Genomic DNA, 15,826 nt, shown 5'->3' on the forward strand with positions numbered 1-15,826 from the left:
ATCTAACCAGGGGGTGGTTACTTTGTCTCTCAGTAGATCCCTGATCTAACCAGGGGGTGAATTCTTTGTCTCTCAGTAGATCCCTGATCTAACCAGGGCGTGATTACTTTGTCTCTCAGTAGATCCCTGATCTAACCAGGGGGTGATTAATTTGTCTATCAGTAGATCTCTGATCTAACCAGGGGGTGATTACTTTGTCTCTCAATAGATCTCTGATCTAACCAGCGGGTGATTACTTTGTCTCTCAGCAGATCTCTGATCTAACCAGGGGGTGATTACTTTGTCTCTCAGTAGATCTCTGATCTAACCAGGGGGTTATTACTTTGTCTATCAATAGATCCCTGATCTAACCAGGGGGTGATTACTTTGTCTATCAGTAGATCCCTGATCTAACCAGGGGGTGATTAATTTGTCTATCAGTAGATCCCTGATCTAACCAGCGGGTGATTACGTTGTCTCTCAGCAGATCTCTGATCTAACCAGGGGGTGATTACTTTGTCTATCAGCAGATCTCTGATCTAACCAGGGGGTGATTACTTTGTCTCTCAGCAGATCTCTGATCTAACCAGGGGGTGATTACTTTGTCTCTCAGTAGATCTCTGATCTAACCAGGGGGTGATTACTTTGTCTCTCAGTAGATCTCTGATCTAACCAGGGTGTGATTACTTTGTCTATCAGAGGACCCATGATCTAACCAGGGTGTGATTACCTTGTCTATCAGAGGATCCCTGATCTAACCAGGAGGTGATTACTTTGTCTCTCAGTAGATCCCTGATCTAGCCAGGGGGTTATTACTTTGTCTATCAGAGGATTTGTGATCTAACCAGGGGGTGATTACTTTGTCTCTCAGTAGATCCCTGATCTAGCCAGGGGGTTATTACTTTGTCTATCAGAGGATCCATGATCTAACCAGGGGGTGATTACTTTGTCTATCAGTAGATCCCTGATCTAGCCAGGGGGTGATTACTTTGTCTCTCAGTAGATCCCTGATCTAGCCAGGGGGTTATTACTTTGTCTATCAGAGGACCCATGATCTAACCAGGGTGTGATTACCTTGTCTATCAGAGGATCCCTGATCTAACCAGGAGGTGATTACTTTGTCTCTCAGTAGATCCCTGATCTAGCCAGGGGGTTATTACTTTGTCTATCAGAGGATTTGTGATCTAACCAGGGGGTGATTACTTTGTCTCTCAGTAGATCCCTGATCTAGCCAGGGGGTTATTACTTTGTCTATCAGAGGATCCATGATCTAACCAGGGGGTGATTACTTTGTCTATCAGTAGATCCCCGATATAACCAGGGGGTGATTACTTTGTCTATCAGAGGATCCATGATCTAACCAGGGGGTGATTACTTTGTCTATCAGAGGATCCAGGATCTAACCAGGGGTGATTACTTTGTCTATCAGAGGACCCCTGATCTAACCAGGGGGTGATTACTTTGTCTCTCAGCAGATCTCTGATCTAACCAGGGGGTGATTACTTTCTCTCTCAGTAGATCTCTTATCTAACCAGGGGGTGATTACTTTGTCTCTCAGTAGATCTCTGATCTAACCAGGGTGTGATTACTTTGTCTATCAGAGGACCCATGATCTAACCAGGGTGTGATTACCTTGTCTATCAGATGATCCCTGATCTAACCAGGGGGTGATTACTTTGTCTATCAGTAGATCCCCGATCTAACCAGGGGGTGATTACTTTGTCTTTCAGAGGATCCATGATCTAACCAGGGGGTGATTACTTTGTCTATCAGAGGATCCAGGATCTAACCAGGGGGTGATTACTTTGTCTATCAGTAGATCCCCGATCTAACCAGGGGGTGATTACTTTGTCTATCAGAGGATCCATGATCTAACCAGGGGGTGATTACTTTGTCTATCAGAGGATCCAGGATCTAACCAGGGGTGATTACTTTGTCTATCAGAGGACCCCTGATCTAACCAGGGGGTGATTACTTTGTCTCTCAGCAGATCTCTGATCTAACCAGGGGGTGATTACTTTGTCTCTCAGTAGATCTCTGATCTAACCAGCGGGTGATTACTTTGTCTCTCAGTAGATCTCTGATCTAACCAGGGTGTAATTATTTTTTCTATCAGTAGATCCCTGATCTAACCAGGGGGTGATTACTTTGTCTCTCAGTAGATCCCTGATCTAGCCAGGGGGTTATTACTTTGTCTATCAGAGGATCCATGATCTAACCAGGGGGTGATTACTTTGTCTATCAGTAGATCCCCGATCTAACCAGGGGGTGATTACTTTGTCTATCAGAGGATCCATGATCTAACCAGGGGGTGATTACTTTGTCTATCAGAGGATCCAGGATCTAACCAGGGGTGATTACTTTGTCTATCAGAGGACCCCTGATCTAACCAGGGCGTGATTACTTTGTCTCTTAGCAGATCCCTGATCTAACCAGGGAGTGATTACTTTGTCTCTCAGTAGATCCCTGATCTAACCAGGGGGTGATTACTTTGTCTCTCAGTGGATCCATGATCTAACCAGGGGGTGATCACTTTGTCTATCAGAGGACCCCTGATCTAACCAGGGAGTGATTACTTTGTCTCTCAGTAGATCTCTGATCTAACCAGGGAGTGATTACTTTGTCTCTCAGTAGATCTCTGATCTAACCAGGGGGTGATTACTTTGTCTATCAGTAGATCCCTGATCTAACCAGGGGGTGATTACTTTGTCTCTCAGTAGATCCCTGATCTAACCAGGGGGTGATTACTTTGTCTCTCAGTAGATCCCTGATCTAACCAGGGGGTGATCACTTTGTCTCAGGATCAGGGATCTTGGTGGAACCATCAGGTTGAGGGTTGGAAACCAGAAGGTCTCTGCCTGGTGTGGGTTGAGGGTGTGAATCCTGAGGGAATCTGCCAGGTGTGGTGCAGGCTGACTCAGCAGGAGCAGCTTATTGGATGTAGGTGGATCAGGTCAGAGAACCCAGGAGAACCCATGTTTGAGGTCTCTGAGGTTGAGCTCCATAACGTTCCCCTGATCTGCTGCCTGGTTCTAGAACACTAGTGAAGAAAGCTGGAGAAGAGGAGGAGGGACCTGGACCTGGATCAGAACCGGGACCAGAACCTGGATCAGAACCGGTAGCTGGACCTCCAGGCAGCGCCGTTACTCTCTGCAACAACAAGTCAGAGCAGATCAGCTGCTGTCCAGCTAACCTCTTACTCATGATGCAGAAGAAGAAGAAGAAGAAGAAGAAGAAGAAGAAGGGTTCTCACTGGGTGGGTCTGAGGCTGTCCTCTTCTTCTGATGGGATCCAAAGACCTGCAACAGAACGTCTTCAGTTAAGATCTGAACCATGGACGGGGGTTCTGCTCTGACAGAGGTCCACGGTTCTCTAAACCGGCCCAGTATCCATCCATCATTAGACCTATAGACAGAACCCTGGTCCCAGAGATCTGAACCAACACTCCTGTTGGGGTGAGTCTGGACCGGTCAGTGCCCAGGCTGTCCACTGGGTGGCGCCACCTTCCAGCAGGGAGGCCTGGTCCTCCACACCTGACTCCACTCCTGTTGGGGTGAGTCTGGACCGGTCAGTGCCCAGGCTGTCCACTGGGTGGCGCCACCTTCCAGCAGGGTCTCAGGTCCTGGAGGCCTGGTCCTCCACGGCTGAACTACCTGATGCAGCCCATGGCTGCAGGGGTGCTGAGGCAGGAACCTCTGGTTCTGAGCGGAGCTGGAGGTGAACGTTCCGGCAGCTTGTTGGACCCTCTGCTCCTTCTAACGTCTGTCTGACTGGTTCTCCCGACTCCTGTGGTTCCCAGCCCACGACCATGAGGACGGAGAACTAAACCCGGGTCTTTGGGTTCTGAGAGCATTTCCAGCCACAGGAGCTCAGACTCACCTTCTTCTTGGCACTCAGAGCTGCGAGTTTACTCTCGATGTCCGACACCTGTAGGGCAGACAGACACACAGTGGAGGACAGGAAAGAGACAATGTCTTCTGGCAGCGTCAGTCCACGTCCAAAGCTAGGACGGTGAAAGCAGAACCCCACCCACCTCACTCTCAGCGCTCTGTACTCTGGCGGCGGTCAGCGCCACCACGTCCTCCAGCTCCGACAGCTCTGAGTCCGTCGTCCCTCCAAAACGGTTCTGGGTGCTCTGCTCCAGCCGCCGCAGCTTCGTCTCCAGCTCGTAGGACTGGCCCGCCGTGATGTACACCTGGACAGGTAGCAGGACGGACACAGCGTGGTCACCTGACAGGACGCTCAGGAGGCAGCGACAGGGCTGAAGGTCCAGGGGACACACTGGTCTCTGCTAGGTTCCTCTTCAGGTTCACTCCAGAGGTCTGACGTTGAGTGCAGGGGCGACAGGTGGTCACCTTTTAGAACAGATGTGCTGCTGAGGAACCTGATGGAACCCTACCTGGACCCATGTGTCCCCCGCCCCCGGCCCGTCTGAAGGGACACACAGCAGCCAGGGGGGTTAAAGCCAGGCGTTGGTCATGCTTCAGAGGACACTCTGGGGGCTGGTGTGGGGACGGGCTGACGTGGGGACGAGGAGCCAAGCATGCAGGTCACGTTGGAAGCTTACATTTTCCTCAAGTTCCCTGAATGCATCATCGGCCTGCTTTACGTCAGGACCAACTAAGGGGGACCTGTTGACTGGCTCTGCAAGGCCGTACTGGACCATTGCGTTTTCTGTGGCGTTAATGGTTCTCAGGACCTCAGTGGTGAGGTCACAGAGGGCGGCGGCAGTGGATCTCTGAAAGCCATGTAGAGGGACAGATGTTAGCAGCTGGAAAACAACATCTGCAGCAGCTACCGGACTGGACGCTCCCCAGCTCTGAGGGTCGGGCTAGGAGGGGCCTCCTGGTAGACCTGACCTCTGAGGGGTCCAGGCAGGTAGCTGCTTCACACGAACACAACCTGACAGCAGTTTGGTGAGGCAGGAGGCGGCTGTTAGTCAGGAGGTGGTCATGCACCGGGTCCGCTTCAGATCTTCAACCTGTCTGCTGAGCTTCACGCTGACCACAGTAGCTTATTTCTAGAGAAGACCTCTTTCTGAGGACCTTCTTAGTGCATGAGGTGGTCCTTTGTCCTGGACGCATGACGCCTAAGGTGAAAGCTGAGCCATGCGGAGGCCTTCACCAACAGGAACCTGGACGTTCTGCTCCAGGACTAAATCTTTACTCTCAGAATGACGAGTTGGACCAGCAGCAGTCATGCAGCAGGTGGAAGCGAACGGCGGACAGGACATTGGTCTGATCCAGGGTCCTGTTGGGTGTCTCTGCTGTCAGAACGGCCGGCGTACCTTTTGAGCCTCTGTTGGGATGTCGTCGCTGGACGAGCTCAGCTCCTTGTCCTTCAGAGAGCCCAGAGGGACCACTGGTCCAGCCCTGACACCAGATGAACCTTTGGTCCCAGGGAAAGGCTTTTTCCCTGCCTCATCGTCTGACGACAGGCCTTTATCACTCAGGTTCCCCGCCAGCTCACTCAGCTTCCTCCTCAGCTTCTCCTCCTCGTTCTGGGCTGCCGGAGACAACGCCTGCTGGAAGAAGCAGCTTTACTGGATGTCCAACTGAAGCTGGAGACGGGCTGAGCTTCATCTGCTTCTGCTCAGAATCTAAGGGTCCGGGTTTGTGTCCCGTCTTACCTCATCGGCAGGAGTCATCTTCTCCTCCAGACGGCTCAGCAGGCTCTCAATGGCCGACATCCGCTTGTTCAGTTCATTGATCTGCAAGATAAAATCCAGACAGAAAAGTCTGTAGGTCTGTTCTGAAGGAGGGAAGTTGCTCTCACCCCTTACAGACTCTGTCCTGACTGGCGGTGTGTCCTTACAGGCGGGGCTTGGCCCAGGTTCTCCTGTGAAGAGGCTCTACTGTTCTTCCGGCGGTGATGGGGCTGCTGGTGAACGGGGGCATACCTCTGGTACTCTTCCTCGTCTGAGGTATCGACATACTGCTGCCTAGCCACCGAGGAGCTGATCTTAGACAGAGAGCGAGTCCGGACCATTCGGTTCTCAGCAAAGTCCTCTGATGGCACGGCGATGTGGGCAAATAGATGCACAGAGAGAGGTAAACAGATCCTCCTGCTTGGACAACATTCTGTTACAGTTAAAACGACAGGACACAACAGACGAGGGTACGAAAGACGTCCTCAAGGTCTGCCCAAAACCAGGTACTGGGGGAACAGAGCTCCCACTCCGGCCTTTTATCCAGCTACCTCCAAGCCATCCAAGGGTCCAGGATATCCCTGAGACAAGTCTTGGGTCTGGCCAGAGGCGTCCCCATAGTGGGACAAAACAACCCCTTGGAAGACATCCTGGAGATACCCTTAACATACCCCCACTGACCTCAGCTGACCCCGTTAGATGCAGAGCTGCAAGGACTCTGAAGCCACTTAAGGTGCCGTCCAGCCGACCCAGGCTCACCCCTCTGGTGTTCTGATTCTTTCCACAGTTTATGACCATAGAAAGGGATTCTGCCTGTAGCCTGCTTCTGTCGCCTCACAGGGTCAGATCACAGCAGATCTGCTCCAGAGCTCACTGACCCATGACCATAAGCAATGGTCACAGCTCTTCTCCAGCTCAGGACCACGGCATCAGACCCTGAGGTGCTTAACCTCATCTCAGCTGCAACTGTTTCCATTCCTACTGGAGGCCCTCTGCTCCAGGAGAAAACCAGGTAATTCAATTAAAGCAGCTACTAAATTTAAAACCCTGTGATATGGAGGCCCCCTGCCAACAAGTTCTGTCCATAAAACCTGTGCAGTGCATTTAAAGGTCAAGGCTCTCTCTGAGAACGAGAACCATAGCTATCACTGCGTTTTTAGGTTAGATCACTGCATCATAGGTGTTTGACGTATGGTTGTACACTGACCGGGTCTCATGGCATAGCGGTCCAGGCTTTTCCTGCGGTTCCCTCGGTGGTTGTAGTAGTCGTGGTCCGGATCGTTCCTGTAGTGCCGATCTTCCTGCATCTGCATCTGTTAAACACGTGTTCTCCTGAAAGCGGGTCTTATCTCAGGTGGAACCGACATTAGCCTGGGACCTACCTGCACAGAAGTCCGCCGTGAATGAGGAAGGTAGTCCTCGGAGTCAAAGTCCATGGGATGAACCGACAGCAGACGCTTATTCTTCCTCATCTAAGTTCAAAACAGCTGGCTCAGTTATTCTCGTCTGTCTTATACCCACACAGTCCCTCTCCTTTGGTGTCCATGGTTACCGCTTTGTAGTGCTGAGCCTCGGCCTCTCCCGGCTCATCCTCGGTGCCGTTGTGTCCATCTACCAGAGAGCAGGGGGTGAGCTAGACCAGATCAGGGGGAATTAAGTCCTGGACCTTGGTGAGAGACTTACGGCTGCGAACATCCGGCATGCTCTGAGTGTCGTCATCACGGCCCCCTGAAGCACAAACACAGGGTGGATTGTAAGGACCATGTCCTCACAGCACAGAGACGTCAGGATTTCAGGATCTGATTCACCATCTCCGTTCAGACGCTTGTACAGCGACCGCATCACCTTGGCACTGCCAAACCGCTTAAACCGGTTCCTCACGTTGTCATGGTACCACCCCAGAGTCCCGATCTTCAGCACCCTGAAACACGGAGAGAGAACCATTCAGGCTGAGGATGAAGTTCTGTTCCCCCCATGTCCCACCTGTGCCCTGCCTGTCCCGCCTGTGTCCCACCTGTACCCTGCCTGTCCCACCTGTGTCCTGTCTGTGCCCTGCCTGTCCCGCCTGTGTCCCACCTGTACCCTGTCTGTCCCACCTGTGTCCCACCTGTGTCACGTCAGTCCCACCTGTGTCCCATCTGTGTACCGTCTGTCTTACCTGTCTCACCTGTGTACCACCCATGTCCCGTCTGTCCCACCTGTGTCCCGTCTGTCCCACCTGTGTCCCACCCATGTCCCGTCTGTCCCACCTGTGTCCTGCCTGTCCCACCTGTGTCCTGCCTGTCCCACCTGTGTCCCATCTGTGTACAGTCTGTGTCCCGTCTGTCCCACCTGTGTCCCACCTGTGTCCCACCCATGTCCCGTATGTCCCACCTGTGTCCCGTCTGTCCCACCTGTGTCCCGCCTGTCCCACCTGTGTCCTGCCTGTCCCACCTGTGCCCTGCCTGTCTCACCTGTGCCTTGTCTGTCCCACCTGTGTCCCACCTGTGTCCCGTCTGTCCCACCTGTGTCCCGCCTGTCCCACCTGTGTCCCACCTGTGCCCTGCCTGTCTCACCTGTGTCCCACCTGGTTCCCGTCTGTCCCACCTGTGCCCCCTCTGTCCCACCTGGTTCCCGTCTGTCCCACCTGTGTCCCCTGTCTCACCTGGTCATGCGGCAGTTGTCACACACCCAGCCGTGCTCCTTCTTGTTGTAGCGGCTGCAGGACTTGCAGGTGAACATGCGGCAGTCCAGACACTGTCTCTTGCTGTTGACCAGGAACTTGAAGGGCTGCAGGCAGCGGATGCAGAGCGAGTCTGAGACGTTCCTCTGAGAACCCAGCAGCTCCCGCTTGGTGTCCTCCTTCTCGATGCGCGTCTTCAGCTCTCTGCACACAGGACGGATTTGTTCAGCTTCATGTTGCCGTTTATGATAACACCTGGTTTCATTGAGCCTGAGAGGGACACAGTTATCCGGTTATGATTCTTTGATGGATATGATTGAACCCGTTGATGTTTATCAGCTGTTAACCTCCTGATTCCAGAGTCAGACGACACAACCCTGTTTGTTCTCTCTGCTGCAGTGAAATCTGATTTCCACGGCTAAATGTGATTAGAGAAGCAGCTTGGCCACAGAGGACACAGTCTTTCTGTCCCAGCTCCCTCCTCTACAGTCTCTCTGGCCCCGGGGCTGATGGGAGTTGCAGTCTTTGTTGGAAACAGAGCGTCTTTGTGATTTCAGAGCGTGTGATGGTGGCGTGATCGACTGCACCAACAACAGCATCTTTCACGCTCATATTCCTGCCAGCATCACATGAACGGACGGAGTCACGACGGAGACAGACGGAGGTTTATAGGAAGTTAAAACTGACAACAGAGAGACAAACACTGCTGGCTAGAAACTCACAGAAACTCACAGAAACTCCCAGAAACATCTGAAGGTCTGGAGACACCAAAAACGTCTGAATGGCCCCATAAGGAGAATTTAGTGTGGATGGATGGATGGATGGATGGATGATGTAAGAATTAATGATGGATGGATGGATGGATGGATGAATGGATAATGGATGGATAGATGGATGGATGATGTAAGAATTAATGATGGATGGATGGATGGATGGATGAATGGATAATGGATGGATAGATGGATGGATGATGTAAGAATTAATGATGGATGGATGACGGATGGATGGATGGATGATCGATGTTGGATGGATGGATGAATGGATAATGGATGGATATATGGATGAATAAATGAATGAATGAATGGATGTGATGGATTGATGGATGGATAATGGATGATGAATGGATGATGGATGGATGGATGAATGATGGATAATGGATGGATGGATGAATGAATGATGGATGGATAATGAATGGATGGATGGATGAATGAATGAATGATTGATGGATGGATGGATGAACGAATGAACAGATGGACAGATGGATGAACGGATGAACCAATGGATGAACGGATGAACAGATGGATGGATTGACGATAATGAATGGATGGATGAACAGATAGATGGATGGAAGGATGGATGAACGGATGAACAGATAGATGGATGGAAGGATGGATGAACGGATGAACCAATGGATGAACGGATGAACAGATGGATGGATTGACGATAATGAATGGATGGATGAACAGATAGATGGATGGAAGGATGGATGAACGGATGAACCAATGGATGAACGGATGAACAGATGGATGGATTGACGATAATGAATGGATGGATGAACGGATGGAAGGATGGATGAACGGATGAACAGATAGATGGATGGGCAGATGGATGAACGGATGAACCAATGGATGAACGGATGAACAGATGGATGGATTGACGATAATGAATGGATGGATGAACAGATAGATGGATGGAAGGATGGATGAACGGATGAACAGATAGATGGATGGAAGGATGGATGAACGGATGAACATATGGACGGATGGATGAATGGATGAACAGATGGATGGATGAACAAATGGATGAATAAATGAACAGACGGATGGATGGATAAATGGATGAACAGATGGATGGATGGATAATGGATGGATGAATGAATGATGGATGGATTGATGATGGATGAACAGATGGACAGATGGATGGATTGATGATGGATGAACAGATGGACAGATGGATGGATTGATGATGGATGGATGAACAGCTGAATAGACAGACGAACGGATGAACAGATGGATGGATGGATGATGATGATGGATGGATGAACGGATGGACAGATGTATGAACGAATGTATGAACGGATGGATGGATGAACAGATGGATGAAGGATTGAACAGATGAACAGATAGACGGATGGACGAACGGATGAACAGACGGATGAACAACGTACGTGAGCCTCTCCTCCTCCGTCTTGCGGAGGTTAAAGTCTCGCTGGATCACCTCCCAGACGTGTTTTGCCTCTTCGTCGCTCAGACGGGACAGATCCAGTTTCCGCTCCATGTCGCTGAAACAAGTCGCTGAGTAAATAAAAGTGAAACGGAACCAGCAGGTCAGTTATACGACCAGGAAAGACAATTATCACATTTTATCTAAACTGTTTAATATGAAACAAGTCGCTGAGTAAATAAAGTGAAACGGAACCAGCAGCGCTCAGTTATACGACCAGGAAACACAATTATTACATTTTCTCTAAACCATTTAATATGAAACAAGTCGCTGAGTAAATAAGAGTGAAACGGAACCAGCAGCTCAGTTATACGACCAGGAAAGACAATTATCACATTTTCTCTAAACCATTTAATATGAAACAGTAAATAAAAGTGAAACGGAACCAGCAGCAGGTCAGTTATATGACCAGGAAAGACAATTATCACATTTTCTCTAAACCGTTTAATATGAAACAGTAAATAAAAGTGAAACGGAACCAGCAGCAGCTCAGTTATACGACCAGGAAAGACAATTATCACATTTTCTCTAAACCATTTAATATGAAACAAGTCGCTCAGTAAATAAAAGTGAAACGGAACCAGCAGGTCAGTTATATGACCAGGAAAGACAATTATCACATTTTATCTAAACCATTTAATATGTGTGCTAGACATAAAAGCTCATTGTTGGGAAAACTCCCCCAAAATAATACAACATTTGACAATAAAACATTTATATACATTAGTACATATTTATACATTAGTATAAATATGTATGCTTTCATAACAGTGATACTTTAAGAAACTAAGCACAGAAAAACTGCCAATGTGTTGTAAAAGAACACAAATGTGGTTTATATGTAAATGCTTTAATGCTCTTGGAAAAACTATACTTTCATTTTTAAATATTATAAAAATAATAATAAAAATATAGGGAAAGATTGAGATAAATGTCCTACTTTTCAGCACAATTAATGGGAGAAGCTCAAGTGATCGGTTCTTAGTGTAAAAAGATAAGTACGGCGATGTAAAAAAATATGAAAATATAATTATTGTTGGAACACATAGCTTGTTTTTCAAGGAAAATGTGAAAAAACAATCTGCATCAATTAACCAGTATGAGAAAATATTTAGAGATTAAATTAGTATTAGAAAAAGTATTTAAAAACATTTTAATCAAAAAGCTAAAACTACCAACGTTTTAAATATTTATCAAGCTAAGGAATGCAAAAGGAAACCATTGAAAGTTCCATAGTAATGAATCCTGCAGTTTTACACAAAGCGTCCCTGTGTTCATGTAAAAGCTGCAGTTTGAGGCTCTGTGGTCTCAGCCCCCAGAAACATTTGCTCCTCAGACTTTATCAGAAACTTAACCCTGATCTCTGTCTTCCTTATGAGATCTTCATGGTCATAACTACAATACTGTGCTGAGATCCGCTGCAGATAAATCAAATTAATCAAAACTAACAGATTTGACATGATATGGAATCAAATCTCATTTTCTGTAATGAATAAAGTGGATTAAAGATGGTGAAAAACTCACCGTCTGTCTGCTTGAGAGGCTCTGCTGCTGCTGACTAAAGAACGGAGATGGAAAACCCCGAGAACATCAGCTGATCACATGATCTCAACACATGGAGAGGCACATAGCAGACTGACAGCGTTTCATAACCACAGGAAGTGACATCATGCAGAAAGCAGGTCTAGAAACACACCTGTTAAAAGCAGGTTTGAACTCTAATATTTGTGTTTATTGATCCTAGCCAGTACATGCTGTTAGATGGCTGTTATAAAACTAGACGATGTGAGATGAGTCTGCAGATCCACCTACAAAGCCTGGCAGAGACACCTGGAATCACCTGCAGACACGCCTTAAAACATCTGCAGACACACCTGTAAACACCTACAGACACACCCTCAAAACCTGGCAGAGACACCTGGAATCACCTGCAGACACGCCTTAAAACATCTGCAGACCCACCTACAAAACCTGGCAGAGACACCTGGAATCACCTGCAGACACGCCTGTAAACACCTATAGATATACCGTCACAAACATGGAGAGACACCTGGAATCACCTGCAGACACGCCTTAAAACATCTGCAGACCCACCTACAAAACCTGGTAGAGACACCTGGAATCACCTGCAGACACGCCTTAAAACATCTGCAGACCCACCTACAAAACCTGTTAGAGACACCTGGAATCACCTGCAGACACGCCTTAAAACATCTGCAGACCCACCTACAAAACCTGGTAGAGACACCTGGAATCACCTGCAGACACGCCTTAAAACATCTGCAGACCCACCTACAAAACCTGGTAGAGACACCTGGAATCACCTGCAGACACGCCTTAAAACATCTGCAGACCCACCTACAAAACCTGGTAGAGACACCTGGAATCACCTGCAGACACGCCTGTAAACACCTATAGACACACCCTCAAAACCTGGCAGAGACACCTGGAATCACCTGCAGACACGCCTGTAAACACCTATAGATATACCATCACAAACATGGAGAGACACCTGGAATCACCTGCAGACACGCCTTAAAACATCTGCAGACCCACCTACAAAACCTGGTAGAGACACCTGGAATCACCTGCAGACACGCCTGTAAACACCTATAGATATACCATCACAAACATGGAGAGACACCTGGAATCACCTGCAGACACGCCTTAAAACATCTGCAGACCCACCTACAAAACCTGGTAGAGACACCTGGAATCACCTGCAGACACGCCTTAAAACATCTGCAGACCCACCTACAAAACCTGGTAGAGACACCTGGAATCACCTGCAGACACGCCTGTAAACACCTATAGACACACCCTGAAAACCTGGCAGACACCTGGAATCACCTGCAGACACGCCTGTAAACACCTATAGATATACCATCACAAACATGGAGAGACACCTGGAATCACCTGCAGACACGCCTTAAAACATCTGCAGACCCACCTACAAAACCTGGTAGAGACACCTGGAATCACCTGCAGACACGCCTGTAAACACCTATAGATATACCATCACAAACATGGAGAGACACCTGGAATCACCTGCAGACACGCCTTAAAACAACTGCAGACACACCTGTAACGACTGGCAGACACACCTGGAATCACCTGCTGACGACCCTTAAAAACCAGCAGACACACCTGTAAAAACTGGCAGACACACCTGAAGTCACCTGCAGACACACCTGGATTCAACTGCAGATAAAAACATTAAAACATCTTAAAACATCTGCAGACCCACCTGTAAACACCTGCAGAGACACCTGTATATACCATAACCACTGACTATGTCTAGTGTTCAAGGTTTCCTGCAGGTCCTGAAACTGATGGCTTCAGGAACACGTACTGCAGGAACACGTACAGCAGGAACACGTACTGCAGGAACACCTACAGCAGGAACACGTACAGCAGGAACACCTACAGCAGGAACACGTACAGCAGGAACACGTACTGTAGGAACACGTACAGCAGGAACACCTACAGCAGGAACACGTACTGTAGGAACACGTACTGTAGGAACACGTACAGCAGGAACACGTACAGCAGGAACACCTACAGCAGGAACACCTACAGCAGGAACACGTACTGTAGGAACACGTACTGTAGGAACACGTACAGCAGGAACACGTACAGCAGGAACACCTACAGCAGGAACACATACTGTAGGAAGACCTACAGCAGGAACACGTACAGCAGGAACACCTACAGCAGGAACACGTACAGCAGGAACACCTACAGCAGTAACATGTACAGCAGGAACACGTACTGTAGGAACATGTACAGCAGGAACACCTACAGCAGTAACACGTACAGCAGGAACACGTACTGTAGGAAGACCTACAGCAGGAACACCTACAGCAGGAACACGTACTGCAGGAACACGTACTGTAGGAACACCTACAGCAGTAACACGTAGTGTAGGAACACGTACAGCAGGAACACCTACAGTAGGAACACATACTGTAGGAACACGTACAGCAGGAACACCTACAGCAGTAACATGTACAGCAGGAACACCTACAGTAGGAACACATACTGCAGGAACACGTACAGCAGGAACACCTACAGTAGGAACACGTACTGCAGGAAGACCTACAGCAGGAACACCTACAGCAGGAACACGTACTGCAGGAACACGTACTTCAGGATTTCACAGCACCAGAACCGTGTGCAGATGCTTGATGAATCAAGGCTCAGCAGCAGAACCGTCTCCCTGGTTTCCTGGCCTCTGCTGCTTCCTGCTCTTCTCTTCGTTCCTACTTTTCATTCCCACGGTGTCTGGTTGCCAGGATACGCCACAGAATGAGGCCCCGTAATTAGCCACAGAGCACGCTCCGTTTCACCCTGTGACATCAGATCAGCTGACGGAGGAGGGAGGAGGTGGACCTGGTAACTGTTCAGTCATACAGAGATTCTGGTTTGATGTAAACACACAGGTAGCTTCACCTGTCCTGTGTGAGCCCCCGCCCGTTTCCAGGGCAGAGTGACGCCTCCTGTCCGCTCCCAGCAGCTCCGGGCTGCAGCCGACCACCAACAGAGGAGCCGGTCCCAGTACCTCCTGCTGAAGATGGTACTGGAACCTGGAGGCCTAAACATACAAAAACTCACAAACATTTGCACAAACTTTTAGTGTTGAAAATGGGCGTGGCCAAATGGCCGCGTGGGCGTGGTGGAGCTCACATTAGGCTGATGTAATTTGTAATCTAAAATTTATTTTATTTAAATTTACATTTGCTCCAAAATAAATGCGAAGGATCGTTGTCATTGGGATTGTGTTGGACTTTGGATCCACGGCGATATCTCCCTGATACGTCATCGCATCTGGAACATACCTGTTTGACAGGTGTGTTTAACTGATGACATCACTATAGCCCCGCCCCCAATGCTAACTGACAGGTGTGTTTAACTGATGACATCACTATAGCCCTCGCTGACAGTTTGTAGAGCATTCTGACTTTAACAGCAGGTAACATTTTAGATGATACTTAAACACCGCAGGAAGTCTTTGTTAACCCCTCACCATCATACAGGAAGTCTTTGTTAACCCTTCGCCATCAACTAGGAAGTCTTTGTTAACCCCTCAACATCATACAGGAAGTATTTGTTAACCCTTCACCATCATACAGGAAGTCTTTGTTAACCCTTCACCATCAATCAGGAAGACTTTGTTAACCCTTCACCATCAACCAGGAAGTCTTTGTTAACCCCTCACCATCAACCAGGAAGTCTTTAACCCTTCACCATCATACACCAAGGTCTTTGTTAACCCTTTACCGTCAACCAGGAAGTCTTTGTAACCCTTTACCATC

At 48.7% G+C, this 15,826-nt stretch overlaps 1 protein-coding gene across 8 annotated transcripts; it reads right to left on the reverse strand.

Annotated features, from left to right (window-relative positions):
- Positions 1-2,641: 2,641 nt before the first annotated feature.
- Positions 2,642-15,409, reverse strand: mlpha (melanophilin a). Of its 8 annotated transcripts, none has more exons than XM_036133770.1 (18): positions 13,560-13,795; positions 12,483-12,967; positions 12,036-12,328; positions 10,456-10,569; positions 8,271-8,492; positions 7,435-7,547; positions 7,310-7,354; positions 7,179-7,237; positions 7,009-7,098; positions 6,834-6,939; positions 5,794-5,987; positions 5,609-5,689; positions 5,267-5,503; positions 4,547-4,717; positions 4,013-4,174; positions 3,859-3,906; positions 3,233-3,278; positions 2,642-3,129 (listed from the first exon to the last, which is right to left on the reverse strand). In XM_036133770.1, the coding sequence occupies exons 4-18, from the start codon at positions 10,563-10,565 to the stop codon at positions 3,089-3,091; spliced, it is 1,725 nt and encodes a 574-aa protein (XP_035989663.1). In that variant the 5' UTR covers positions 10,566-10,569; positions 12,036-12,328; positions 12,483-12,967; positions 13,560-13,795; the 3' UTR covers positions 2,642-3,088. The 8 variants fall into 8 exon arrangements, with proteins under 8 accessions (XP_035989663.1, XP_035989662.1, XP_035989665.1 ...); XM_036133769.1 differs by lacking the exon at positions 13,560-13,795 and adding an exon at positions 13,232-13,390; XM_036133772.1 differs by lacking the exon at positions 13,560-13,795 and adding an exon at positions 13,320-13,343 and having other exon boundaries at positions 5,267-5,500; positions 12,483-12,989.
- Between the last annotated feature and the right edge of the window lie 417 nt (positions 15,410-15,826).

The sequence above is a fragment of the Fundulus heteroclitus genome, unplaced genomic scaffold (assembly GCF_011125445.2).
Source record: "Fundulus heteroclitus isolate FHET01 unplaced genomic scaffold, MU-UCD_Fhet_4.1 scaffold_68, whole genome shotgun sequence".
In the NCBI taxonomy this organism is placed as follows: domain Eukaryota; kingdom Metazoa; phylum Chordata; class Actinopteri; order Cyprinodontiformes; family Fundulidae; genus Fundulus; species Fundulus heteroclitus.